Source organism: Tachysurus vachellii, chromosome 15, assembly GCF_030014155.1.
Source record: "Tachysurus vachellii isolate PV-2020 chromosome 15, HZAU_Pvac_v1, whole genome shotgun sequence".
In the NCBI taxonomy this organism is placed as follows: domain Eukaryota; kingdom Metazoa; phylum Chordata; class Actinopteri; order Siluriformes; family Bagridae; genus Tachysurus; species Tachysurus vachellii.
The window spans coordinates 16,143,484-16,170,608 of record NC_083474.1 but is presented as its reverse complement, the minus strand read 5'-3'; the positions used below and the strand labels follow the sequence as shown (position 1 = coordinate 16,170,608).

The following is a 27,125-nucleotide window of genomic DNA, read 5'->3' as shown; positions in this document are numbered from 1 at the left end:
GTGGGTAACAGAGTGTGCCCGTTTGTGTGTGTGTGTGCCACCGAGTGCGCATTTGTGTGTGTGGGCCACCGAGTGCGCGTTTGTGTGTGTGGGCCACCGAGTGCGCGTTTGTGTGTGTGGGCCACCGAGTGCGCGTTTGTGTGTGTGGGCCACCGAGTGCGCGTTTGTTTGTGTGGGCCACCGAGTGCGCGTTTGTGTGTGTGTGTGTGTGTGGGCCACCGAGTGCGCGTTTGTGTGTGTGTGGGCCACCGAGTGCGCGTTTGTGTGTGGGCCACCGAGTGCGCGCGCACATGCGTGAGCATGTGAGAGAGTGCGCATGTGAGAGAGTGCGCATGTGAGAGAGTGCGCATGTGAGAGAGTGCGCATGTGAGAGAGAGTGAGTTGTTCTTATATGTACAGATGCAGGAACTTTATCTCTCTTCCTTTTAGGCCATTCGTGGGATCCTCTGGCAGGATGTGTTTCCTAAGATTAAACTGTGGGAGTTCTTCCAGGTCAAAGTTGAGCCAATTGTGGAGCAGTTCAGGATTTTACTCCAAACTGGTGAGCTGCTTTATAAAAAGCCAGTAAAAAGAACAAGAAATAATTTCCTAGTAGTAGAATAACTGCTGTGTGTGTGTGTGTGTGTGTGTGTGTGTGTGTGTGTGTGTTTATAAATAAATAAACAAGATAACCTTTTAAAAAGTAGGTATTTTATAAAGTATTAATTATTTTGGCTTTTCAGTACATGTTTAGCATTAATTTTAAAGTTTTTTTTTACAATTGTAAATACATTTTAATTTTTATGTCTTTATTAATAAATGTTTTATAATTTTAAAAATGCTATTTTTAAATTTTGTTTATTAATTTCTTCTTGTAATTGCTTATTAGAAATAATTATATTTTGTAGTTGATAAATAAATGTGCTTTTTGTCCAACACAACACTGCTGTGTTCCTGGCAGTTTAGTAGTAAACCTGTACTGTATGTTCTGAGCCTCACATTACACACAATGAGCCAAAGTTTCCTCCCAATCAGCAAGTAACTATTTATCTTTGACAAAAATTCACTCATAAGACAAAATATCATTTTAACGATTGGCTTTCAACACAATAATAAATTTGCTCAAGCCAGGTAATTGAAAAAGAAATAAGAAAGTAAATATAGGGATTAATTATATCAGGCTTGTAATGAAGGTTTTAAAAAGCCTGAAATGCTTTTTTTATTCCTTTAAAACCAACCGTGTGTGTGTGCAGGGGCCAAACCTGACAGAAGCAAAATTGACAGCAAGAAGCAGTTCAGGATCCTCCAGGACCCACAGTACAGACGCTTCGGGAGCTCAGTGGACTTTAATTTAGCCTTGGAGCTCTTTGTGCCCAATGGGTCAGTGTGTTATAAAGTGTGCTGTTTATGGACTTGGAGATTGTTTCTTTTTTTCCCCAGCTTGTGTAACAGCACGTTACTTTACACTGTCGCTGGTGTGAATTGTGTTGTGCTTTAATAGGAACAGTCCAGGAGCCATAGAGGACTGCTGTAAGTGGTTCAAGAAGAAGCTGGAGGAGCTGAACGGAGAACAGTATCGAGAAATCACCTATCATCAGGAGCAGGTCAGAGCTGCTCAGGGTTTTTAAGGAAATCTTGAATATATTTTGGAATTGAACCTAAAAACCTAATATGGATGCCATTTTGGATAAAGTGTTTACTGTAACTCTCACAATTAATTTGAAAAGAAAAGTACAGCTAGTCCGCGAGTTAAGAAGACGACACATTCTAATGACCTCATCGTAACTAGAGTGTCGAACCATGACCTAGCCTACCCAGGAGTCTTAAAGGATGCTGATCGGTATGGCATAGCACATTTTGCTAATGCAATCTAATAGAAAGCTTGTTCAGTAAATAATCCTATCAACTATAAAAACACAGAAATGATAAATAAATAAATAAATAAATGAAGTTGCTAAAGCTAGGTATCATACATACATTGAAGTATTGTATCGTATCGTATTGTAATCAGAGAGATTCTGTGCGACATCTGCGTACTTGAACACCGTTAGTTTGTTGATGGCTACATTAACTCAGTTGTCGGAAGATGAGGATGGCGATGATAAAGAAGCAAAAAACACAAAAACAAATGATTTTTTTTTTTTTTTCAATTCAGTTTTATTTGTTTAGCGCTTTTATCAACGGGCATTGTCTCAAAGCAGTTATAAACTTAAGCTGCATTAAGCAACTGTACTCTATCGATCGCCAGCGAGATGAGGCAAGGTATCTCACAAGGCGGCACGGTGGGAGTCCAATGTATCGTAACACATACGCTGCTAAAATTGCCTGCTGAGGGAAAACTTAATATTTTTACAATTTTGTTGTATTGCTATCATCCATCGTAAGAGTATCTGTATAAATAATTCACATATTTCTCTTTTAACCCTAACATGATCAGTTATATACTGTACGGTGCAGATGCTTTAGATTGCACTGAAGATGTCAGGTTAATATTTCAAAGGAGTCATAAAAGTGGAATTCTCATATTTGATCATCCACAAACCGAAACTTGCAGCTTTTTCACAACAATTTTGTCTGCAAACTCAGAGAATCTGAGGTAAAGAAACCACGTTATCCATGTAATCTAAGATCTGTTTATCCAAGATGGCCGACGCCAGAAGCCCAAGCATTATGATGGATGCTTAAGGCATTCAGCTACACAGTGAGGTTTCATAATCTGATATTATTATTCAAACATCTGTGGGACATTTCTTCTGTCAGAACATTTTGATTAAGACCTGTGATCTTATTAGCTGCATTAGCCATTTAGCACTTATTTAGCATTTATTTTTGAGTATTGAGCTGTTTAAGATATTTTTTATTGAATTAAAGAAAACTTGATGACATCTGCACATTAGCACTAAGCTAATTAACAGGATGTGGTAAAACAAAATGCAGTAAAGATGCAGAAAACAACTAACCTTGAGTCTTCTAATAAAATTCACACAACAGTAGAAAAATCTGTGTCTTTTATACTAGTTTGATGATCGTTCTGTGCTGTTTTTTTTTTTTTCCTCTTCAGGCTGCTAACTGTTCCATCGGTACAATATTTTATGAGCGCCTGGCTGACCACGGTCCCAAACTCGGCCCCGTCACCAGAAAACATCCACTGGTTACGAGGTAACATCATCAAAGCCTCCTGTTTCATACTGAGACGACGTGTTAACTAACCACCTCAGATGAGATACTGTCTATAATGATACTGTTTAATATGTAACCCTTGTGCTGGAAGACATCTTGTCCACCGGAAAGTGGCTAATAACATTCACAGCATTTGACAGACACCCTTATCTAGAGCGAATTTTTATCTGGTTTATACAAGAGAGCAGTTAAGGGCCTTGCTCAGGGGCCCAGCGGTGTCAGCTTGGTGCTCCTGGGATTAGAAATCACAACCTTCCAGTACAAACACTAGTCCAATGCCTTCACCACTCATCTTCCCACTGCGACAACTTTGTATGCACAGAATTCATAGCAAGGATGGATAATTTAAGATATTATTATTGTCTTTACTGGATGTCCATTAAAAAGACAAACAATTAAGCATATCCCACATGTCAATAATTCTTTTCTTTACCGCGGTCACTTTTACTCTCCACAAAACCGCAAAAAAGTGTAAACGCCTTCGTCCTGAAAATGACACTGGAGACCCCTTCAGTAAAGGTTAAATAAACATCTGTTTACATCTGATTACACCACACATCAAAGATCTTCACAAACACCTCTGATCTTTATCTTTTTTAATCGGTGTGCAGGTATTTCACGTTCCCTTTTAAGGTGGAGTCTCTGGAGAAGGAACTTCTGCTCATGGACCAGCCAGATAAATCATCTCACTTCCTGGCTCACAATGGCTGGGTTATGGGCGACGATCCACTGAGGAACTTTGCCGAGCCAGGTCAGAACTGAATTCACCAGGAAACCAGATCTAAACTGAAACAAATTAGCTTAAGAGTGATTCAGGACCAATCTCAGAGCAACTCTGATCAAGGAAAATACAAAAATATTTTATTTTAGAGAGGAGGCGGGGCTCACCTTGTTACTAGGTGACGACACTTTCTTTATAAGACTGTGATTGGCTGTCCAATAAAAATAAAACAGGAGCGCTTTTAAAATCTGGTCTATTATACTGTAAGCCTTCACTTTGTGTCTATGTTAAGATATTTGAGGTTATATCGTGTAGGGATTACGTTCGTGATCATATTAGAGATGCGCTAACATCTGTATGTTACAAATGTAATAAATGTAAAGTAAATGTAAACATCTCTGACACGGAGCAGACATGTCATAGCGCCACATTATATCATTATGGCATTTCGGCTCTGTTTCGGAGATGTTAGCGTATCTCTAAATGCCATAGATTATATATGTGTTATTTCTGCACTGTGTCTGAGATGTTACCTCTAATACGATTGGTCACAATAATAATCCCTACACCATCTAATCTACAGCACCTTATTAACTCATTATCATTATTAAATATTGTCTGCAAAACATTTCTTCTCCCTCTTCACCATACAGCCACTTGCTCCTCTGCTAAAGACACTAAGTCCTCCTCACTACTCCCTAAGTCTTTTTGACTTTGAGCTCTTTTAAGATGCTTTATGAATAACTTTCATCTTTACTAGGATTTCCTTTTAATCTTAGGGGAAACGACCACATTCGAAGACTTTTATTAGAAGGATCAACTCTGCACTAAGGCATATCATGAATACAGGCCCTATGAATACATCCTAGCAGAGGATTATTTTCAGTGTTGAAAAGAAAATACATTATTGGTGTATGTTTTTAGCTTGAATTATTTCAGAATTTGATTTCTCAGATGCTGTCTAATTTAGTGATGTCAGATGCTGTATGTACAAATCTGAGTTAGCAATATGTTTACATCGGGTACCTGATGATTTATCTCCACCCACATACCGTACGTGACAGGAACTTTGTTCCGCTTTGTGACAGAGCAAGCGTCTGTGATGGAAACTACACAAAACCAGTGGTTTCATGAATTTCTTTGCATACACCCATTACACACCATTTCCTTTGAGCAGACTGAAAGCTGCTGTTCTGCTTTATTTCAGGCTCTAACGTGTACATCAGACGAGAGCTGATCTGTTGGGGAGACAGCGTGAAGCTTCGATACGGCAGTAAGCCTGAGGACTGTCCTTATCTGTGGGCACACATGCAGAAATACACAGAGATCACGGCTACGTACTTCACCGGAGTCCGTCTCGACAACTGCCACTCCACACCGCTGCATGTAGCTGAGGTACACACACACACACACACACAGAAGGCTTTACTATGAGCTTCATAAGCGCAACTTGATCACAAACCCGATTAGAGGTCTGTAAATATTATCCTTCTGCTACACATAAAAGTTCTGCTTAAGTCTGGTTTATCCCCGTTGCTGTAGTTCAGGTCTATAAGTCTCGATTTTAATCTCTCTATCATTCTTGTCACTTGTTTTTTTTTTTCTTCGTTCAGATCAGCTGTAGTGTGTTGATTATATCTGAGTGTTAGAGTCTGCAATGTTGTACATTCCCACAGTGTTTATCAGCAGTAGAGCTTCACTGTACACATCACAAGAACATCACAAGATATCATTCTATATCCCCATGTAATATTTTCTTGTTTATTTATTGTTTATGTAGCTACATTTGACATTTCTTAAGTCATTTCGGACTGGTGTAAATAGCCATCGTGTTTAACTCGGTGCCACACACAAATATTTCTTTTCTTAATGCCCAGATTTGAACCTTACAGTTCTGTAAAATCTACACAGTGCACAATATGTCTAGTAGAACCGCAGACTGCAGGAAAATCACTGGCTTTAAAGGAAACATAGACAATTTAAGTTGTTATTATTATTATTACTATTATTATTATTACTATTATTATTATTATCATCACTAGTAGCAGTATTTTTTTATTTCCTAAATTCATTTATCCTAAAGCAGTGTGTGTGTGTGTGTGTGTGTGTGTGTGTGTGTGAGAGAGAGTAAAGCAGTGTTGTGGACAGTGACGGAGTGTTCTCACTCTGCAGGCCATGCTGTGTGCGGCCCGGGCGGTCAGACCCAATCTGTATGTCATAGCCGAGCTCTTTACAGGCAGTGAACTGCTTGACAATGTGTTTGTAAACCGGCTGGGAATAACCAGTCTGATCCGAGGTACTGCAGGGATGGATTGTGTGTGTGTGTGCCCTTGTCCTAACAGAGTCTCTGTGTGTCTCTTGTCTTCTCTCCTCTTTCTGTTTCACTTCACCAATTTCTGCTTGTCCTCCCTCTCTTTTTCTCGATCATCCATCTGAAAAACCCTGAAAACATTCTGCTTGTGTTTTTCACACTCTCTCCTCTCGCTCACGTCCTTACTTTTACTTAAACTCATTACCTGCTCTCCTTTCCTTCATTTATCTCTCTCTCTCTCTCTGTTCCACTCCTTCTTCTCTTTCTTTTTACTAGCACTCCCTTTCTTTTTTCTTGTTTTTCTATCTTTCGTTCTATTTCTCTTTCTATATTTTTCGTCACCACTCTTGTTCTTCACCTTCCTCTCTCTCTCTTTCTGTTTTTTCCTTTTTTTATAGCGCTTCCCTTTTTCTTTTTCTTTTTTCTCTTGTTTTTCCCCCTCTCCATCTTTCTTTCTATATCTCTTTCTATGTTTCTCTTTCTTTTTTGCCACCACTCTTGTTCTTCACTTTCCACACTCTGCCTATTTGCCCCTCCCTCCTTGTTACCCCTCCTGTGCTCTTACCCCTCACCTTGCACTGCTGTAGTTCATGTTGGCTGCAGCGCGCTCCATCAGACCCGACCTGTACGTGGTGGCTGAGCTCTTCACAGGCAGCGAGGAGCTCGACAATGTGTTTGTCACTAGACTAGGCATCTCCTCCCTTATCAGAGGTATAACTTTTAACTTTAATCCAGTTCAGTGTGATCAGTTAGAGATCTGTTAGAAAGAATCTAAATGATTTCTACTTGTACAAACAGATACATTCACTTATCTAAAAATCTAAAACTAGATTTTAGAAAGATTAAATAAAGGTCGAATGGTTAAACGGTTGAGGTTGAATTAGATGAATATACATGAAGCTCCGCCCCCAAAACATTATGCTGGTTCAACTAGAGTTAGCATTAGCATGGCATCCGTCATGACATCACTTCCTACGCTCAGACACTCAGCTGCTTGAAAGCCAAGTTACAACCCTATAGGCATGCAGCTTATCTTCATGATGATTAATGAGAACATGAAGGCAGAATCTCCAGGATCTCACAATCCCCTGATATGTGAAGAGATCGCAGTTTTTCAATATTACCTCAGCTGTTTAGCAGATTTGGACCAAAAAACAACATGTGACATCCTCACGTTTAGCCGAAACCCTCTTCCCTTCACGTGCTTCAAACATGAGCATAATGCTGAACAATGTGTTGTTTTTTCACACAAAACAACACAAAATGCTGAAAGGCATCACAAATTTTTAAAAAAAGCCAAGCGTTTTTAGATGTGACAATCTAAAAAAAAAAAGTGTTGTGTTGGGAGTGTTGAGTCACAAGGGGGAGAAATAATAAATACAACTAAAAATCCTAAACAGAAAAATAGCCTCGTATGTTAAGGAATCATATTTGTAACTTAAAACATAGCTTTTTATTTTGGGTGCAGTGAAATACAGTTTGCTTCATGTCGTCACTTCCTGTGCCGCAATATGTATATTTCTGGTTTTAGGATAAAAACAGCAGCCTGAGTGGAGTTTAAATAAATAAATAAATAAATAAATAAATAAAAAGGAGAGGTGTCTTTCACACTGTCACAGTAATACAGCTAACATCAAATGAATGCCATTTGAGAATATTTAGCATGATGTGGGCTGTTTGTTTGTTTTTTTATATAATTGTAATTAGCTTGCTTCTTTAGTGTTTCTTTAACAAAGCATGTCGATACATGTTGTGCATTTGTGCTAGAAATGTTTCAAGAATGATGCTAAAGTCATTTCCCTTATTTAGGTATAGCGTGTTCAAGCTTGTAGCATCTAGAGCAAGATGTTCTGATTAATTTAACACATCATCCAAAAACCTCCAGGATATTTATTCAGTTTATTTTATACTAGCCTGTATAATGACCTCTGTATGACCTGTATAGTGGAAGAATTGTTTATATACTGTGTCTGTGTGTGTGTCTGTGTGTGTGTCTGTGTGTGTGTCTGTGTGTGTGTGTGACAGAGGCGATGAGTGCTGGAGACAGTCATGAGGAGGGTAGATTGGTGTACCGTTACGGTGGAGAGCCTGTAGGAGCCTTCATGCAGCCACGCCTCCGTCCTCTGGTGCCCAGCATCGCCCACGCCATGTTCCTGGACATCACACATGACAACGAATGTCCCATCCAGGTCACACTGTGGTCTATCACTGTAAACTTCAAATAATAACCAGAATAGATTTTAAGATTGATTCAAACAGGGTCAAGGGCACAGCTAGGTTCAGTTTCTGAAATAGTTTTCCTGCAGTTTATTCATTTTTTATTTTCTGATTGTGTGTCTTTTTGTGTGTCTCTCTGTGTGTCTGTGTGTGTCTCTCTGTGTGTCTCTCTGTGTGTCTGTCTGTGTGTGTTTGTGTGTCTGTGTGTGTTTGTGTGTGTCTGTGTGTGTGTGTGTGTGTCTGTGTGTGTGTGGGTCTCTGTGTGTGTGTGGGTCTCTGTGTGTGTGTGGGTCTCTGTGTGTGTGTGGGTCTCTGTGTGTGTGTGGGTCTCTGTGTGTGTGTGGGTCTCTGTGTGTGTGTGGGTCTCTGTGTGTGTGTGTGGGTCTCTGTGTGTGTGTGTGGGTCTCTGTGTGTGTGTGTGGGTCTCTGTGTGTGTGTGTGGGTCTCTGTGTGTGTGTGTGGGTCTGTGTGTGTGTGTGTGTGGGTCTGTGTGTGGGTCTGTGTGTGTGTGTGTGGGTCTCTGTGTGTGTGTGTGGGGGTCTCTGTGTGTGTGTGGGGGTCTCTGTGTGTGTGTGTGTGTGGGTCTCTGTGTGTGTGTGTGTGTGGGTCTCTGTGTGTGTGTGTGGGTCTCTGTGTGTGTGTGGGTCTCTGTGTGTGTGTGTGGGTCTCTGTGTGTGTGTGTGGGTCTCTGTGTGTGTGTGTGGGTCTCTGTGTGTCTCTCTCTGTTTGTGTGGGTCTCTCTGTGTGTGTCTTTCTGTGTTTGTCTCTCTCTCTCTGTGTCTCTCTCTGTGTTACAGATCCGTTCTGCATTCGACTCGTTGTCTAGCTCTGCTATCGTCTCTATGGCCTGCTGTGCCACAGGTAGCACTCGAGGCTATGACGAGCTCGTACCTCATCAGGTAAGCTCTCACTCCTCAGTGCACAACATGAGACTCCTTTCTCTTTTCACAGGTGCCTTTACAAGGTCAGCGTAAACACAAACATACACAAAAAAACAGCTTATAGAAACAATGTTTTGTGAGTTTATTTCCATACCTGCTTTTTCTTCAGGACATGTTAAGGACATGTTCATATCACACAGTCGAATGAGACACATTTGATTTAGACTAACTTTTTAAAACTTTAGTAATTCTGTAATCTAATCAGCTTCTGAAAAAAGAAACCCGAACACAATCAGAAGTGGAATATAGCGTTTACCACACAGACTGGGACGTGTAACTCAGTGTGTGCATGTTGTTGTGTAACAGATCTCAGTGGTATCTGAGGAGCGTTTTTATCAGAAGTGGAACTCTCAGGCCAAGCAGCCCAGCCCCGGGCATGTCAGTCTACAGACGGGCATCACAGCCGGCAAACTGGCTCTGAACCGCCTGCACCAGGAGCTCGCAGCTAACGGCTTCAACCAGGTGAGCAGACACACAGGTGTGTATCTGTGTGTGTTTACGTGGGTGTGTGTGTGTCTTCCCTCTCATGTGTGTATGGGTGTGTTCATGCTTTCAAGATTTCCTGAGCTGTTTGTAGCGATTTTGGCTCGCAAAGCAAAGTAAATATTTATAAGTAATTATAACGTGTTATAGTGACTCCTAAATATTTTAACCTAAACTGAAATTGACGGTAATGGAATTAACGTTACACTTATTTGGTCTGTTCGTCCGGTGAACAGGCCGTGTAACCTTTATTAATTCTATGAGGGCGCTATCTTCCCTTTTACTTTATACCGTAATTTCAATTAAATTAACTTAATAGAGCATGTAGTACAGACCAGATGTTGCAGGTACCTTACGTTTATGAGCGATACTCAGAGACAATCACTTGTGGAACAAAAATATGGCGTTTAATGAAAGAGACAAACACAACATAAAACTAACTACACGAACAACAAAAGAAATAGAGAAAACAAAGATGAAAATAAAACACACAAAAGGAATTGAAAGTGGGGAAAGGGAGGAAGAGACTGGAAAGGAAGAAATTAGAAAGGAAGGAAAGGAATGGCAAGCTTAGACTACAAAATTAATCACACCCTGACTGACACACCCTGAAGTTTCGTCACAGAAACTTAAATTTACCTTACGATTCGATGCGAGATTCCTACTTGAAATACGCATCTAAATTGATCGGTAAAGGGAACGGTTACTTGCATTGGCTTGCTGCACAAGAGTCCGGATGCAACAGAGAAATCTCTGAAGAGTCAGTTAGGGTGGGGTCAGATGTTCTTCCAAGTTCTCCAAGATCAGAGCAGTTGTTGTTATTGGAAGTGAAGCTTGCTGGAAGTTCCTTGAAGGAAGATGGAGTCGTCTCCAAGCTGTTCCGAAAGTCTGACCACGGATTGGTGGTGTTTGTGACAATTTAAAGGTCCTGAACTCCACCCATCTTTGGGGAGATGGCCAATACTACGACCCGGATTTCGGAGGGAAAACTCTCTTTGTTTCAGGTGTCTGTGGGCATGGTTTAGCTATCAAATTTTTAGATGACTTTAAAGTTTTTATCCAAGGTGTATTAAGATGGTATAGCACCTTTCGTGCTCAAATAAAATACACCATTGATTGAAAAATGAGTAACTGATAATTTTGTGGTCATCTGGATACTAAACATGAAGGGGAATGACGGTATAAAGGCATCGGTACATTATATACACAGATCAGTAATCAAAGTGTCACTGATGTTATTGCGATATTGTGTTCTGATAAAGGAGAAAGAAACAAAAATGAAACACAAAAACAAAATGCATTTGCATTAGGGAAGGGAAAACATAATTTTGTATACATCCTGACATCGGACCTTAAAAGGACATACAGCCTTAGAACAGGTATACATTAACATACCAGGATCGGTAATCAAAGTACTGTATAACTGGTGTTAATCCAGTGTTGTGTTCTGATACCTAAATAAAATACACCCTTTTCAGGAAAGTAAGGAGCAAGTAATTTTAAGTCAGGCAAGCCTTAACAGAAGAAGCACATTACAACAGGGTTATGAGAGTAAGAATCTTAGAGTATCTTATCTACTTGTTTTATTAGTAAAAGGAATGTCCCATTGTGTTGTGTGTGCGTGTATGCATTTGCATGGGAGTGCGTGTGTGCGTGTGTGTGTGTGTGTGTCTGGTTGAGGTCCCTATGAGTTCAATCAGAGAAACAGCGTGGTCTTATCTGGTCTTTGTGTAGGATCCCAGACGTCCTGGAGCCAGGTGTGTGTGACACTGTGGAAAGTGGCCCTCAATAAAACCTTAAAACTGGGTTGCTCGTTGGTTGAGGAGTAGATGCTGAAGTTTAGGGTGCCTTGGATATGAAATCTAAATGACTTGTACCAGACACTACATGTTTATGAACTAGTTTTTAACAGTGTGTGTGTGATGATCCACAGGCATGGGAATAAGTGTGTGTGTGTGTGTGTGTGTGTGTGTGTGTGTGTGTGTGTGTGTGATGTGCGTTTGTGTGTGCTCTCTCTCCAGGTGTTTGTGGATCAGGTGGATGAAGACATTGTTGCCGTGACTCGTCACTCTCCGAGTTCTCACCAGTCGGTCGTGGCTGTGTGTCGCACTGCCTTCCGCAACCCCAAACACCACCAGTACGCTCTCGAGGTTCCACCCATGTTCATCCCAGGTGAGTCTGGCATGGGGAACTCTTCAAACCCTGAAAACAGAATCTTACAGAACAGTTTGCTGCAAACAGCAGCAGTGATGCTAGCTTAAATTTGTGTAAGCTGTTAGGGACATGATGTTATAGGAAAATAATCAACAACATGGGGTCACTGGAGTTACACGGTGGAGTTACGGCCTCAATGTCCAATATTTTCCAATGACATTTGTACTCTTCTGTAATTTGCCTACAATTGGAAATTTTCGTTTATTTAAAAAAAAAGTCCTAATTTCTTAATACATAGTTGGGTGAAATGTCCACAAAGCAAGTTTATTCTCGTTCACTTATGTTAAAACGTTTACATAATAAAAGCGGTTGGTTTCTTCACCATCCTGTGCTGCTCTCTGTCCTGAAAAAAAAAACTTAACCACTGACATTGAGGATGGAGTCCAGAATCTAGAATTCAACAGTGTTGTGCTATAAATAGCACATTATGTTTTTTTTATTTGGTTACAAAACTTTCCTTTTGAACTCTCTTCTCTTCTCCTCTTTTCTTTTTTCCAATTATCTTTTCATCTTCTCCGTTCTCTTCTCTTTTCCTCTCCTTTTTTTCTTCTCCTTTCTCTTCTCTTCTCCTCTTCTTTTTTCTCTTCTCTTCTCCTCGTCTTTTTTCTCTTCTCTTTTCCTCTCTTCTCCACCTCTCCTCTCTCCTTCTCTCCTCTGTCAGGTAAGATAGAGGAGGTGGTGTTCGAGGCCCGTACAGTAGAGACTCAGGCCGGTTCCTACAAAAAAGATGAGAAGAGCATTAACGGCCTGCCCGAGTTTACAGTGGAGATTAAAGAGCACATCCAGGTTAGTGTCTAATGATGAAGAACTTCATCACATCATACCACAGTGGCTGTGTGTGAAATAACCACAGTCCCACACACCTTCTCCTCTTCACCATTTCTCAAGCACAGCAGGCTTCTTCTTCTTCTTCTTTTTCAATATACTTTAATAGACTGCGTTTATTTTTAAATGCTTGAGTTGTTTCTAGACAATCATTTTAAAGATTCGTCATTTACCATGAAATGGATTTGTTTTCTCCTTTTTTTCCCCCTCATTTGTAAATCAAGTGGTCCCATGTGGGGCTGTCACCTGTAGTTTGGGTTGCCTGAATTAGACAATTTTACCTTCTTAACCTAAAATCAGGCCACTCTTTTGGGACCAGCTATGGTATGATTGAAGGCTCGTGTTTTTTTCATTCATTCAATTGTAATTGTGCCGTAAAATCACTAGAAGGCCCTAAATAGTTACCTCCTGCTCTTTTAAACGTCTTTGACATGCTGGTTGATATTTTCATTCTTACTCCATCATGAGCCATGTAATTACAAATTAGTTGTGTGTGTGTGTGTGTGTGTGTGTGTGTGTGTGTCTCAGCTGAAGGACAGTGGTGTGGTGAAGCAGGCTGGAGTGACGTCACGAGGCCGCAGCGAGTTTGTGCAGGAGATTGTGTTTGAGCGTCTCACACCCGGCAGCGTCATCGCTTTCAGGTTCTGAAAATAATACAGATTATATTTACACTCTCTCTTATATACCTGTTTTATTCAGTGGCTGATTTTCTGAGACTCATAGTATCAGGTTGTATAAAGGAAATGACGACTTCCCCTTGTGTACGTTTTTTCTTGTTTCATGTATTTTATTAGCTGTGTTATAAATACACATTTACCATCAGCCGTAACATTACAACCACTGAACGGTGAAGAGAATAACATTGATTATCTTGTTACGGTGGCATATATTAGGCACATTTATTAAGAGAACAGTCAGTCCTCAAAGTTAAAGTGTTGGAAGCAGGAAAAATGGGCAAGCATCAGGATCTGAGTGAATGTGACGAGACAATCTGTGATGACTGGACAGCTGGGTTTATATTTAATGTATACTGTATATATTATTTAACGAACTGTATTTTACTGTGCTACACATTTTATACCACTTACAGGTGCATATAGTAATTATTTACTATATTATGATCATTATATTATTAATAATGATAATAATGATAATATAATATTCTTCTTTCTTTTTATTATTATTATTGATTATCTCTTGCAGAGTGAGCTTGGATCCGAAGGCACAGGAGCTTGTGGGGTTTTTGAGGGGTCACCTTGTTCAGTTTAACCCTGAGTACAAGGCAGGAAGTGTGATGGACCAGAACACTCCAGTCATACTGAAGACCCCACTGCGCCAGTAAGTGAGACCCACACACACACACACTTAGTGCTATGTCTTTGTGATACCCTGGCTTCCATTCAGCTTCACTTATAAAGACACATTAAATGAACCTTTTACTTATTGTCTGTATTCTCGTATGTATTTAAACAACATCTGAAGATGGAGGGATGAAAGAGAGCTTTTTATTATTTATTTATTTAATATATTTTTATATAAGCATGACAATGAAAGACATATACAGTATAGACTTAAACTGTATGTTTGACTGATATGCAGGATCATGGAGAAGTTGACTCTGGCTGAACTGAACGTGCTGCTGTTCCGCTGTGACGAAGAGGAGAAGGAGGACGGAGGAGGCTGTTATAACATCCCTGGATGGACAAGCCTCAAGTACGCTGGCCTGCAAGGTACAGCCCAGGCCTCGCCAAAATATATCCTGTGTCCTAAAATGTGCAGGAGAAATTTGTCTGTTGTTGCTTTAACTCATAAAGGCCACAAAAAGATGTCAGATGCTGTCTATGAGCAATGTGTATGTCACACACAGGCCTGATTTCAGTGATGGCTGACATCCGACCTAAGAACGACCTGGGCCACCCGTTCTGTGATAACCTGAGGCAGGGAGACTGGATGATCGACTATGTCAGTAACCGACTGGTGGCTCGCAAAGGAACACTTGGAGAGGTGAGCACTCAGAGACCCAAAACACAGAGCGCTAGATTTATAAAACCCAAAGTGTGCCAAAACAGTGTGATGTTATAATGGTGTGTAAAAGTCTGAGTGAATAGAAGTTGGTTACTGCAATATTAATGCAACAAATGATCAGAAAGTAAGGAAAACAAGAAAATATCTAATTGGATTGAACGGTACAAAAGGTCTTCTCTTGGCAAAGGAAATCTTATTCCAAGAGCAAATTTATCTTCCAGTGAACTGCAGAAGACAAAAAAAACAAATAACTGTGAAAACACAAAGCTTGTAATCTCGATTAAAAAAAAAAAACAGACAGACAAATGATTTTTTAGGTAAATTCTCTCTGAGGTTAATTTATCCTAATGGAAATGACATCAATGCTACTTTACTGCATCTGCAACACTTAACCCAGTTCAAATTATTTAAGGGACATTTTAGACATAATCTTGTATGAATCATTTCAAGGCAAATTTAATGTAATAAAGGGGTTTTTTCTTTGCCCTTTGCAGGTGGGTCAGTGGTTCACAGCCATGTTTGGCTACCTGAAACACATCCCTCGCTACCTCATCCCCTGCTACTTCGATGCCATCCTGGTCGGAGCGTACACCAAAGCCCTAGACTCTGCCTTCAGACAGATGTCACCGTCAGTCTCTTATGTTGATTAACTAGCTTTACATTAACAGCATTTACATTCTTTTATAACCATCAGAATACATATATACCACATACAGATTCTGGCAGTAATGCATCAGGTGCATAGAAAATATTGCAGCAGGGGCCAGGAGAGATCATGGACATTTTTAGCGAGCTGGCTAACATTCAGTATCTGATTTTTTTCTGAATGAAAATGAGCTCCTGGATTTATTTATTTAATTGTGTGTGTGTGTGTGTGTGTGTGTGTGTGTGTGTGTGTGTATGCATGTTAGTTTTGTCCAGGATGGTTCGTCCTTTGTACGTTTGCTGGCCCTGGGTTCACTGCAGATGTGTGGTGTGGGTCGTGTTCCTGCACTTCCAGCACTCTCGCCTGCGCTGCATGACGTCCCGAGACGCACAAACGAGATCACCGGGCAGGACGAACAGTACTGCGTCTCCATGGCAGCAGGTTACTTAGCAACATGCTTTTCTTTTGCATTACATATATGATGCATGTATAATTTTCAGTGTTACCTCAATTCTGGACAGATTAAAGTAGCGCACATTAGCTGATGGATATCTATATTTCTGGCTCATTCACGTTTTGACAGGCTTGCCTCATTTCTCTGCTGGAATTTTCCGCTGCTGGGGCAGAGACACGTTCATTGCCCTGCGGGGTCTCATGCTGCTCACTGGTCGTCACCTGGAGGCCAGGTAATCTATATCATGCTTAATGAATCCATTCCAAAATACAGCTAGAAGCCATTGATTTTTCTCTGATCTGGGGATCTGTAGACAAAAGATCAGGTTGCAAATTTTTGGTCTCTCTCAGGAACATCATCCTGTCCTTCGCTGGCACTCTGAGGCACGGTCTGATCCCCAACCTGCTCGGTGAGGGCATAGCTGCACGATATAACTGCCGTGATGCCGTGTGGTGGTGGCTGCAGTGTATTCAGGATTACTGCACCATCGTGCCTGATGGAGTGGCTATCCTCCAATGCCCTGTCTCCAGGATGTACCCTACAGACGACACATTACCTCAGGCACCAGGCACTGTGGTGAGATATATACACACACACACACACACAGAGATGTAGTAGGTGTAGAGGGTGTGGCATGGGTGTAGTATGTATAATGGAGTTGTAGTTAGTGCATAGTAAATAAATGATGATGTAGTATCATGTATGATGTGGGTATTGTATGGCTGCTGGTATAGTGTGGGTGGCGTATATATGATAGGTGTGTAGTACGGGAGATGTGGGTATAGTATTCATGATGTGGGTCCAGTATGTAAGATGGTCTAGTATGCAAGATGTGAGTGTAATATGCATGATACAGGTCTAATATGCATCATGCGGGTCTAGCATGCATGATGGGTGTCTATTATGTATGATGCGGGTCTATTATGCATGATGCAGGTCTATTATGCATGATGCGGGTCTATTATGCATGATGCGGGTCTATTATGCATGATGCGGGTCTATTATGCATGATGCGGGTCTATTATGCATGATGCGGGTTTAATATGCATGATGCGGGTTTAATATGCATGATGCGGGTTTAATATGCATGATGCGGGTCTATTATGCATGATGCGGGTTTAATATGCATGATGCGGGTCTAGCATGCATCATGCAGGTTTAATATGCATGATGCGGGTCTAGCACGCCTGATGCGGGTCTAGCATGCATGATGCGGGTCTAGCATGCATGATGCAGGTTTAATATGCATGATGCAGGTTTAATATGCATGATGCGGGTTTAATATGCATGATGCGGGTCTAGCATGCATGATGCGGGTCTGTTATGCATGATGCTGATCTAATATGCATGATGCGGGTCTAGTATGCCTGATGCGGGTCGAGTATGCACGATGCAGGCCTAATATGTATGATTTGCCTTGCATTGTATGTGTACAGGATCAGCCACTGTGTGATGTGATTCATGAAGCTCTCCAGCGCCACATGCAGGGCATTGAGTTTAGAGAAAGGAACGCCGGCCCACAGATCGATCGCAACATGAGAGATGAAGGTGAACTATTTAACACTCTACTAAAACATGAACAATTCACACTTCTGAAAGGAATTTGGTTTGATGTTCTTCAGCTATTTCTGTATTATATTATTGGAGGCATTTCAATATAAAATGTTTCTGCTACATTTTTATGTCAGGATTCAACATTGTGGCCAAGGTCAATCCAGACACAGGCTTCGTTTACGGAGGAAATCGTTTCAACTGCGGCACGTGGATGGATAAAATGGGCGAAAGTGACCGAGCTCGCAATAAAGGGATTCCAGCTACACCCAGGTAGATCACGTAACTCACAAAGACTTAGTTACCAAAGAAACTGAATGATTTTTTTTCCTCTCTATTTCTGTAGTCTGCTTGATTTGTCTGCTCTTTACTATAGCTTCATATGTGAGAGATCCTGTAGCGTTTACTACTGACCAGCATTTTACTCTAAAAACACAAACCCAGGCTGACTGACTTTTACTAAGATCAAATTTAATAAGATTTAAGATGTTTTTTGGTTGATTTATTTGTGAATAGATATCCCCTGAAGATATAGAATGTCATAAGAGCAATAGAGTGAAGGTTTTGCTTTTCTCTGTGACGTTCTCTGTCCATTGTGTTAGCAATTAAAAATCAAGGTGTAGTGTTGTGTATTGTGTAACACCTGTGTATTCCATTTCACTTTACCTGCCTTTATATGTGCTGGGCTTAAATGCTTTGTATTCTCTATTCTGTTAGTGAGAACATGTTCTTAATATCTAAAATGTAAAAAATCTATTATTTTTGTTCGTAGGGAAATCAGAAAGATCCAGATACGTCACAAAGGTTTTATTTTTAAACTGTGTACATATATGAATGGTAGAATGAGTGGGGTTTAAAGCCATATATATAAGTCTTTAAGCAATAAATAGGTCTTTCTAGCTTATGTGGACAGGTGCTGACTGAATAGAACGGACAGGTGGCCGAATAGGTGGCCTAATGGGTAGAGAGTTTGACTCCTAACCCTAAGGTTGTGGGTTCGAGTATCGGGCCGGCAATACCACGACTGTGGTGCCCTTGAGCAAGGCACCGAACCCCACCCCACCCCACCCAAATGCTCCCCGGGTGCCACAGCATAAATGGTTGCCCACTGCTCCAAGTGTGTGTGTGTGTTCACTGCTGTGTGTGTGTGCACTTTGGATGGGTTAAATGCAGAGAAAGAATTCTGAGTATGGGTCACCACATGCTGTATGTCACGTCACATTCGTCACATCCGTGTGTCCCACTCTAAATGCAGTCACTTTTGAGTGCCTGATGCTGATGAGTGCATGATTGTGTTACTGTGACAGGGATGGCTCAGCTGTGGAGATCGTGGGTTTGTGTAAATCGGCCGTGCGCTGGCTGGTAGAGCTCCATAAATGGGGTCTGTTTCCTCACAGCACCATAACTATCCATAGAGACGGTGAGAACCTGACACACTCCAACATACCGCTGTTTGGTTCAAAGTGCGGCATCAGTTTAAAATGTGCACTTCAATCACTCCTCCAGGTAAAAAACTCACAGTGTCTTACGAAGAGTGGAACAGAAAGATCCAGGACAGCTTTGAGAAAATGTTCTACGTGTCTCACGATCCAGAAGACCCCAATGAGAAACATGCTGAGCTGGTCCATAAGAGGGGGATTTATAAGGACAGCTATGGAGCCTCGAGTCCATGGTGCGATTACCAGCTCAGACCCAACTTCACCATTGCCATGGTGGTGGTAAGAAATCTAGACTGAGCCTTAGATTATTTTCATTGATTTGTGTTTTCTGTGCTTGGTCTTTAAGATGATGTTCGATTTAGTTAATCTGTTAATCTGTCAACACTGAATTATTCTCAATAGGCGCCCGAGTTGTTCACAGTGGAAAGGGCCTGGGAAGCTCTGAGCATCACTGAAGATAAGCTGCTTGGGCCACTGGGAATGAAGACACTAGATCCAGAGTAGGTTTTACTTCTTGTCACAGATTAGTAAAGATTCATCATGATCTTAACCTTTTAACAGTCTCCTCTTCTGATTCATTATTTATCTTAAACAGTGACATGGTTTACTGTGGTGTTTATGACAACTCACTCGACAATACTAACTACAACCTAGCCAAAGGCTTCAACTACCACCAAGGCCCTGTAAGACAATCACTGCTGCTTCCTGATAGCTGATATTGATATAGCTGCTATGGGATTCTGAACTTTATGTCATGGATTATTTTTCTATACTCAGGAATGGCTTTGGCCAGTTGGATATTTCCTACGTGCCAAGTTATATTTTGCTAAGAAGCTTGGAAAGGAAACCTACGACAAGACGGTGTATCTTGTGAAGAATGTTCTCTCTCGCCATTACGTTCATTTGGAAAGGTAACTTTTGTAATACTAGAAGTTTTTTCCTCTTTAGAAAAAGCAGTCTTAAAGCACTGGAGCATATTTAATTATCTCCTATTCCCTGCATATTAATTTATTATACACTTTATATTAATTCATATGTATTAATAGAACAACCAGTACTATACACACATTTCTAAGCTAATTTTCTTCAATATTCTGAGGAAAAAAGATTCCTAGATTCCTTCTGTCTTCTAGAAATGGTTCATCTTGTTCCACTGGCAAACTCTTCAAATTTATTTATATACCTGTAAAACCCAGAGTTTTCTTTTCACAAATGGTTTTACGTACATCCCCTTTTGACAGCAAGAAGTTAACCAGCCAAAGGATCTCTGTTTAAGAGTGTATCATGTAGACTTAGCCCTATAGACTAAACCTGATATAATCGACAGAAAAGTCTATATTTTCTTTTAATTGGGCCTTTAAACAAAAAAAAAAAACGTTTTTATAACCATTTACACACATGATTTTGTATCAGGCATTGATGCCAATTTACTGACCACAACATTTTATTATTTTCGAACAAAAGCAAAGACTGTTCATTGTATTTGGATGATTTCAAGCATTTCTTTTGTAGTTTTTTTCCTTTCATAAATGTCATATAAAGAAATCAGGTAATGCAACAGACCAACAATTTCTCTAACTAGCACATAGACGTTACGTCTTTTATATGAGCAATTTAAGGTGTGACAGAACTGTTAACTTTTAATCAACATTTTACTCACTTGTGTTTATAAATTCTTAAGAAATCAGTTTGTATATCTAGTAATTGGTTGGAGTTATATTTAGCATTGGATGTACATACTGACAAACCACTCATTAACTCTTGGCTAACAGAAACAGAGTGAGAAAACTGTCTTGTAAATGCAGTAAAATCAAGCTTGTGGTAATGCAGCATTGATTAGTTTCTCTCATTCTCAACCTTGTGTTAATACCTCTGCAGATCTTTAACAGCTAAACACTTGTGTTGTGTTTTCAGGTCCCCATGGAGGGGATTGCCAGAGCTGACGAATGAAAACGGTCAGTACTGTGCCTTCAGCTGCGAGACTCAGGCCTGGTCCATCGCCACTGTTCTGGAGGTCCTTCATGACCTTTAACTTTTCAGATGCTTCCAGAATATTTTCCTAGCATCTTGGAGCCAGCAGAAATGTTACATGGCTGTGAATGTTCACTGTGCGGTACGAAAATGAGCCACAATGCGCTCTGTCAGTATTTTTAACAACGTCTGATCCTCATTTTAACCTCCATCACATTTCCTGAATAATGTCATATCCCTCGACAACTAGAGCCGAATTAACACGGAATTAAAGTAAAGCTCTGTCTCATGGGATTGAATTCATGCCCAAATGTCCTGTTGCTGTGTCTGTAGCTGTGTTAATGTGCTAGCATGCCAGGCTCTGATATGTGTTTACATAGTCTGTGAACTGCTGTTGTATGTTTTTGTCTTACACGTTAAAAGAAATATGAGCACTGAGAGGATTTTCATGTTGTAGATTCATGTCCAGATTTTCAGCATTGTGATAAATGGATCAGAAGAACTAATAAAAGAAATAAATCCCTGTCTAAGAGGTGCAGATCGTGTGATGGCATTTTATTCAACAAACACTACACAAATTGCTTTTATTAGTTAGGTCACCAATTAACACAGACCTATGTAAAAATGTAGAGAGCCACTGAGATGACATGATGGTTTATTAATAGTGGTTACGTAGATTTTCCAGACTCCGCCTTCATATTAAGCAAATTAAATACATCCCAAAAATATTAGGTTGTTCTAGGAAACGATCAGCCACAGACCTGGACTTAATTCTGCTTCTTACTCGAGTCAAATACCAAGCAAGACAAATGTACTGAATTACATCCACTTAAATGTGGCACTCCTTCTGTACAAAGTCCAACACATGTACATAACACTTCACTAACTTCATTGTGTAGTTACAGTTGAGGTCTGAATACCAGTTTCAGTATTACTTCCTGACTCTATAGAGCCCCTGAGTTCACTGGAAAAAAGACGAGCTGATCGATTCAGCTAGTTCCATTCTGTTGGGTTTTATAAATTATTATATATATCTTTTTTATTACTACATTTAAACAGCTGAAATGATTTCGTCAGCTCTCAGTGTTCTGCTGCAGGACCATCACAGACACTGTGGTATCTTCTTACAAAGCTGAATGTATTATTTTGCGGTGGCATTAAATCATTACATTTACTGTACTATGTGTAGAAATGTCACTTAGCTAGCAACTGTTTTTACCATTGAGTCCACTAGACCGGTTCCTTACCCAACAACAAAGCAGACACCAAAGTAAAGTAGTCTAAATAAAAAGTATTTTTCACAACAGGTTTTCTTAGTTTCTAAGAAGAGATGTCAAAGAACAGTATGGTAATATTTTGGGTGGTAAACGTAGCCTGTTTCACTATGAAGATCTGAGATTCCTTTATGTTCTGGTCATTTTTTTAATCACAAAAAATAACCAGTGTGTCATTTTCTATGTGAGTTTATAACAAAAACTATATTGCTCAAAAAAAAAAAAAAATCCTTTCAGAAAATAAAAGCTAGGGTGGACAAGGGGGATGTGGTAGCCTAGTAGTTATGGTGTTACGGTAAAATGGTCACAAGCTCAAATCCAAGGTTCACCAAGCTGGAACTGCTGGGCCCCTGAGCAAGGCCCTTAACCCTCTGTATTAGTAACCCTTTGTATAAAAAAATTTGATAAAAATATGTAACTCAATAAGGGCATCTGTCAAACATCATCTGTGTAATATACACAATTTTCATGAGGGTCAAGCACTACAAAAATCATTAACATTTTCTAATTTCCATCCACATTGAAATATTTACTTTTCCATCATTTTGATTGAACAGATTCACATAAGTATTCAGGATATTTGCCACTGCATCCATTACCGGAGATCAGAGTAGCGTTAGAGATGAAGATCTGAAGAGTCCAATCACTGCGATCAGGTTGCAGAAAGCCAGCATCTGGATTATAAGAATGAAATAGTGTTTTAGGAAAGAAAACAGAGATTGTAGTGCAGAGGTGATCAGTTACACTGTAGATATTTACATTACTGTATTTACCAGAAGGTTCACAGCTGGAGCAGGACTGCTGGACAGCAGGATAATGTTGCTGCTCACCATGGTCCAGAACTCAGCATAGTTCTTCAAAAATGTTGCACTAAAAAAAAAAACATCCTTCAGTGTTGTAAGAGTGCAGGTCTGATCAGGTCAGTTAGAAACATACGACTTGGCAGTGCAAGCAGAAGGCACTAGTACAGTACCAGAACATAATATTGTCCAGAGCAGATGTACGAGGGGCGACCCACATGACCTCGATCTCTGTAATTTCATTTGCTGAAGAGTGGCTGACGGTTGAATTCTGAAAGACAAAAAGGACACATACACTTGTTTTATTCTTAAACAAATACTGTTAGATTGAATTAGGTTAGATTTGATCAAATAATTCAATTAGGAGATATTGCACTGGATAGATCAGATTTGGATATAGAGAGATTCGAATTAGGTTTGATAAAAATGGGATAGATAATTTAGGGTGGATTCAATTAGGATAGACATTTAGATTAGATTTTATTAAATTAGAATAGATTGATTAGATTGGGAGAGATTATCTTTATAGATTGGATTAGGATAAACAGATAAGGTCAGATATGTTAGATTTGGTTAGGTAGATTATTAGATTCAAATACCCAGGAATAGATTAGAGGAGATTAGATTAAGATTTGAGGTTAGATTAAGATAGATCAGACCGATTAAAGTAGGAAACCTAGATTAAAGTTTAAAAATCTAGGATTAATAGATTAGATTAGGTTATGTAGATTACATACATTAAAATAGGACAGATTAGGAGAGTGAGATTAGATAAATGTAGCTAGATTTGTTTAGGATAGATAGATTAAATGATGGTAGATTGAGTGTATTAGGTTAACAGAGATTTGAGAAGGGTAGGCAGATTATATTAGGGTAGATAGATTAGATAATAGTAGAGATTGTGTATTAGGTTATATCAGAAATTAGACTGGAGTAGATTATATAGTAGATAGCGTGTGTTAGGTTATATCAGAGATTAGATTAGGGTAATCAAATTAGATAATGGTTGATAGAGTGTATTACATTATATCAAATAGATTTGAGAAATGTAGACACCATAGATTAGGGTAGTCAGATTACATAACGGTAGATAGAGTGTATTAGGTTATATCAGAGATTAGATTAGGGTAGTCAGATTATATAATGGTAGATAGAATGTATTGGGTTATATCAGATTAGATTAGGTATGTATTGGGTATATAATATTAACATTAAACCTATACACTACCTCAGTGTTGAAACAGTTGTGCAGTCGGACCAGATTGGTGTTTCCTGGCACGAAATAGCCCACAGCGGTGTGGCTCGACGTTGTCCGAGCTTGCAGCATGAAACCCTCGAAATCTGTGTTGTTCACTGACTCCAGAGTCACTGTTCAGTTAAAATACATTCACTCATTCAGCTCTGTAGACCATTTAGTCCATCATGACAGCATGACTGAAATTCTCAATATTTGATTCATCAGACAGTGTTTATTAAGGTTTAGTAGCTCTGACCATCATTTCATCTTATGTTATGTTTCAATAGTAACAGCTCATTCGTAAGATTGTTATTTAACAAAAACAAAGCATGTCATCATTAAAAGGGTGAAGTTTTTTGGAGAGAGATGTTTAGATAACATTTGGAGAAGGAGTCTCCAGTTTCAAAACTTTGTGACTCAGGAAGTTCAAGAGCGAGAAAAGAGTGAAGAAACAACTGCTTATAAAGTAGCTGCTATAACGTACGTGATAACAGGAACTAACTTAATTTGTGGACATTGCTCAATATTAGATGTTACTACCTATAGTTAAAACGCATGTAATTTATTAATAAATATAAAAAATTCTAACTGTTGTGTAAATGAAATAAAATACAGTGGCATGGGCTGTTAAAGGAAAATAATCCACTTCACACCAGGCTGCACCTCACCACCCCATTGTAGATTGTTTTCCGTCATGTTTTTCCATATTCATACTCTCCGGACATTAATCAAGATTTTTAACATGACCTGTTTTATGAGATGTGAAACATCTGGCTCAGATATAAATGTGTAATACACATCATTTCTGATCTCATCTCACAATTGTCTCTCTTTAAATAAAATTGATCTGATTTAAAATTTCCTAATAATGCGACCTCTGATCATGTCTCCAGGTCTGTATGTCCTGCGGTCCGCTCTGACTCTGTACGGTGCTATGGTGCTCTGAGGCACGTAGGATGGGTGATTCGGTATCATACTGTCACACGCTGATGCTATAGATCCATTAGGGTAGGCATGCACATGGCTCAGTGTGTACATCTCTAACAGCACAAAAAACAAGAGATGCATCTGAGGAAAAAAATAGGAGAAAAAAGGCATGGCTCAAGTATGTTCTCATAACACATTCTCAATCAAACCATGTGTTATTTAAGAGCGTGACCTATAGTGATGATATGTTTTTAGATTTCTGTTAAAGCATTAAAAACAAAGAAAAATGTATATCTATTTAATATTAATGTAATGGTCTGATACAGGAAAGTCTTGTTAAGAAAATATAGAGACTCTTGACATTACTATTACTGCTTATTACTCTTGCATCTTATATTTACAAAAAGTACAAAGCACAAATTAAGAAATACTAATAATTTTATTAAGGGAATACAATTTTTGTTGCCAATGTACATCCAATAAAACACAGGTTAATCTTTTAAATCTTACCTTCAGTAGCTGTTGATTCTCAGAGTGAAATTTTCGTCCTGCCATGATGGTAGACCAGAAAATATCTGACCCTAGGGGGTGGGAATTTACCCCATTCAGAGGGGTTCAGTTTCATGTGGGTAGTTCATCTGATTTTATTCATGTTCTATGCTGTTTTTGTCTTTTCAACTAGTTCAGAAGCTGGTATATAATGTGGGGATATTTGATACCCACATAGAATTGAAAAGTGTTTAGAAGGTGAAATGTATCTTATATTTACGCCCTTATCCAGAACGACGTACAACAGTGCTTTTAAGTCTCTATTGATGAATACATTAACACTGGTTCACTAGGTTACAGACTTAGGATACCATCCACCTAAAACTCTGTTTAGGGATTTTTTTTTTGTTTTTTTATAAATATACAGATACACATAATATACACAACTAACAGGGAAAGTCTAGGGGAAGTTCAATCCATCACCTTGATGCCAGAAAACCTACCTCTTACCCTGCGAGATGGTGGGACCAGGTACTGGTAGATCTGAGGCAGTGAGGTACAGTGTGAGGCGTGAGGAGAGCTTTGCAGTAAGAGGGACCCGGTCCATTTTTGTCTTTGTAGGCAAGCATCAGTGTTTTGAATCTGATGCACGCAGCTACTGGAAGCCAGTAGATGGAGATCAACAATCAGGTGGTATGAGAGAACTTAGGCAGGTGGGAAAAAAATATTTTTTTAGAGGCAGTGAGTTGCATTAGTCCAGTCTTAAAATCACCAGAGACTGAACAAGTACCTGAAAAAATGGCCGAATCCTTCTGGTGTTGTAGAACAGAAACCGACAAGATCATGTTACACGTCGAGAAGGATGTGGACAGATGACAGCTTGATTGATCTAGCAGCATGTAGTTTCTCAGAGACAGCCAAGTCTCTGTGGAATGTACTTTGGCTTTAAAGCCAGACTGGTTGGGATCTTGAAGGTTGTTTGATGTCTTCAGTCTTGTGCTTGACCTGGATTCTGCCTGTGTTTGACCAATAGGCATGGATAAACCTAGTAACTACCTCACTAGTTTGTTGTGTACATTCAGGCACAAAGACATAGGCAAATGTTAAATAATACTATTATTATTACTATTATTAACCTAATAATCATTTTATCCAACCCATTTATTTATTATATTCAAGATCAAACTCATAATTATTATATTTACTCAAGTTCCTCTGTTCCATCTGGATCACTATAACAGCGACAACAGATCCAGTTTCCAGACTTTCATGTGGATTTATAGGTAAAGTAGCATATGCAGAAAATATTATATACTAATTAGTACTGAATAGTAGTGCAAAGGTCTTCTGCTATTTTTTTAAATAAACAAATCTGTTATCAGTTCACTAGCACTACCTACAGTTAGCATATAACGAGTAGATCAATAATGTCAAATCTAGC

The 27,125-nt window shown here is 39.5% G+C and overlaps 2 protein-coding genes across 3 annotated transcripts in view; one reads left to right on the top strand and one right to left on the bottom strand.

Moving 5' to 3' along the window:
- Positions 1 to 21,495, top strand: part of agla (amylo-alpha-1, 6-glucosidase, 4-alpha-glucanotransferase a) — a 34,433-nt gene extending 12,938 nt beyond the window's left edge. The window contains exons 7-34 of one of the 2 annotated variants that reach the window (XM_060887936.1): positions 430 to 541; positions 1,233 to 1,359; positions 1,481 to 1,583; positions 3,041 to 3,138; positions 3,771 to 3,910; positions 5,088 to 5,275; positions 6,779 to 6,902; positions 8,217 to 8,380; positions 9,206 to 9,307; positions 9,656 to 9,811; positions 11,854 to 12,004; positions 12,708 to 12,832; positions 13,400 to 13,512; positions 14,075 to 14,209; positions 14,471 to 14,601; positions 14,739 to 14,875; positions 15,391 to 15,524; positions 15,808 to 15,983; positions 16,126 to 16,228; positions 16,347 to 16,572; positions 17,433 to 17,544; positions 17,685 to 17,820; positions 18,855 to 18,967; positions 19,054 to 19,265; positions 19,389 to 19,486; positions 19,582 to 19,669; positions 19,764 to 19,897; positions 20,901 to 21,495. In XM_060887936.1, coding sequence (XP_060743919.1) covers positions 430 to 541; positions 1,233 to 1,359; positions 1,481 to 1,583; positions 3,041 to 3,138; positions 3,771 to 3,910; positions 5,088 to 5,275; positions 6,779 to 6,902; positions 8,217 to 8,380; positions 9,206 to 9,307; positions 9,656 to 9,811; positions 11,854 to 12,004; positions 12,708 to 12,832; positions 13,400 to 13,512; positions 14,075 to 14,209; positions 14,471 to 14,601; positions 14,739 to 14,875; positions 15,391 to 15,524; positions 15,808 to 15,983; positions 16,126 to 16,228; positions 16,347 to 16,572; positions 17,433 to 17,544; positions 17,685 to 17,820; positions 18,855 to 18,967; positions 19,054 to 19,265; positions 19,389 to 19,486; positions 19,582 to 19,669; positions 19,764 to 19,897; positions 20,901 to 21,018 — 3,756 coding nt within the window. In that variant the 3' untranslated portion in view covers positions 21,019 to 21,495. Of the gene's footprint in view, positions 1 to 429; positions 542 to 1,232; positions 1,360 to 1,480; positions 1,584 to 3,040; positions 3,139 to 3,770; positions 3,911 to 5,087; positions 5,276 to 6,052; positions 6,177 to 6,778; positions 6,903 to 8,216; positions 8,381 to 9,205; positions 9,308 to 9,655; positions 9,812 to 11,853; positions 12,005 to 12,707; positions 12,833 to 13,399; positions 13,513 to 14,074; positions 14,210 to 14,470; positions 14,602 to 14,738; positions 14,876 to 15,390; positions 15,525 to 15,807; positions 15,984 to 16,125; positions 16,229 to 16,346; positions 16,573 to 17,432; positions 17,545 to 17,684; positions 17,821 to 18,854; positions 18,968 to 19,053; positions 19,266 to 19,388; positions 19,487 to 19,581; positions 19,670 to 19,763; positions 19,898 to 20,900 lie in introns of both variants that reach the window. The other variant, XM_060887937.1, reaches the window with a different exon arrangement.
- Positions 21,496 to 22,836: 1,341 nt separating this feature from the next.
- si:ch73-14h1.2 (putative ferric-chelate reductase 1) lies at positions 22,837 to 26,721 on the bottom strand. The gene is made up of 7 exons (XM_060888942.1): positions 26,475 to 26,721; positions 25,706 to 25,776; positions 25,144 to 25,336; positions 24,260 to 24,399; positions 23,205 to 23,302; positions 23,005 to 23,101; positions 22,837 to 22,905 (listed from the first exon to the last, which is right to left on the bottom strand). Exons 1-7 carry the CDS (start codon positions 26,719 to 26,721, stop codon positions 22,837 to 22,839), a joined length of 915 nt encoding a protein of 304 aa, XP_060744925.1.
- Between the last annotated feature and the right edge of the window lie 404 nt (positions 26,722 to 27,125).

Bases quoted from the DNA above. Each gene is read 5' to 3' on its own strand.
- si:ch73-14h1.2 (XM_060888942.1), bottom strand. From the start codon at position 26,721: ATGCCTATTGGTCAAACACAGGCAGAATCCAGGTCAAGCACAAGACTG. The intron at 25,777-26,474 runs GTACTTGTTCAG...CCCACCCCCTAG, and splicing joins GGATTCGGCCATTTTTTCAG to GGTCAGATATTTTCTGGTCT. The intron at 22,906-23,004 runs GTAAATACAGTA...CTTATAATCCAG, and splicing joins CTCCAGCTGTGAACCTTCTG to ATGCTGGCTTTCTGCAACCT.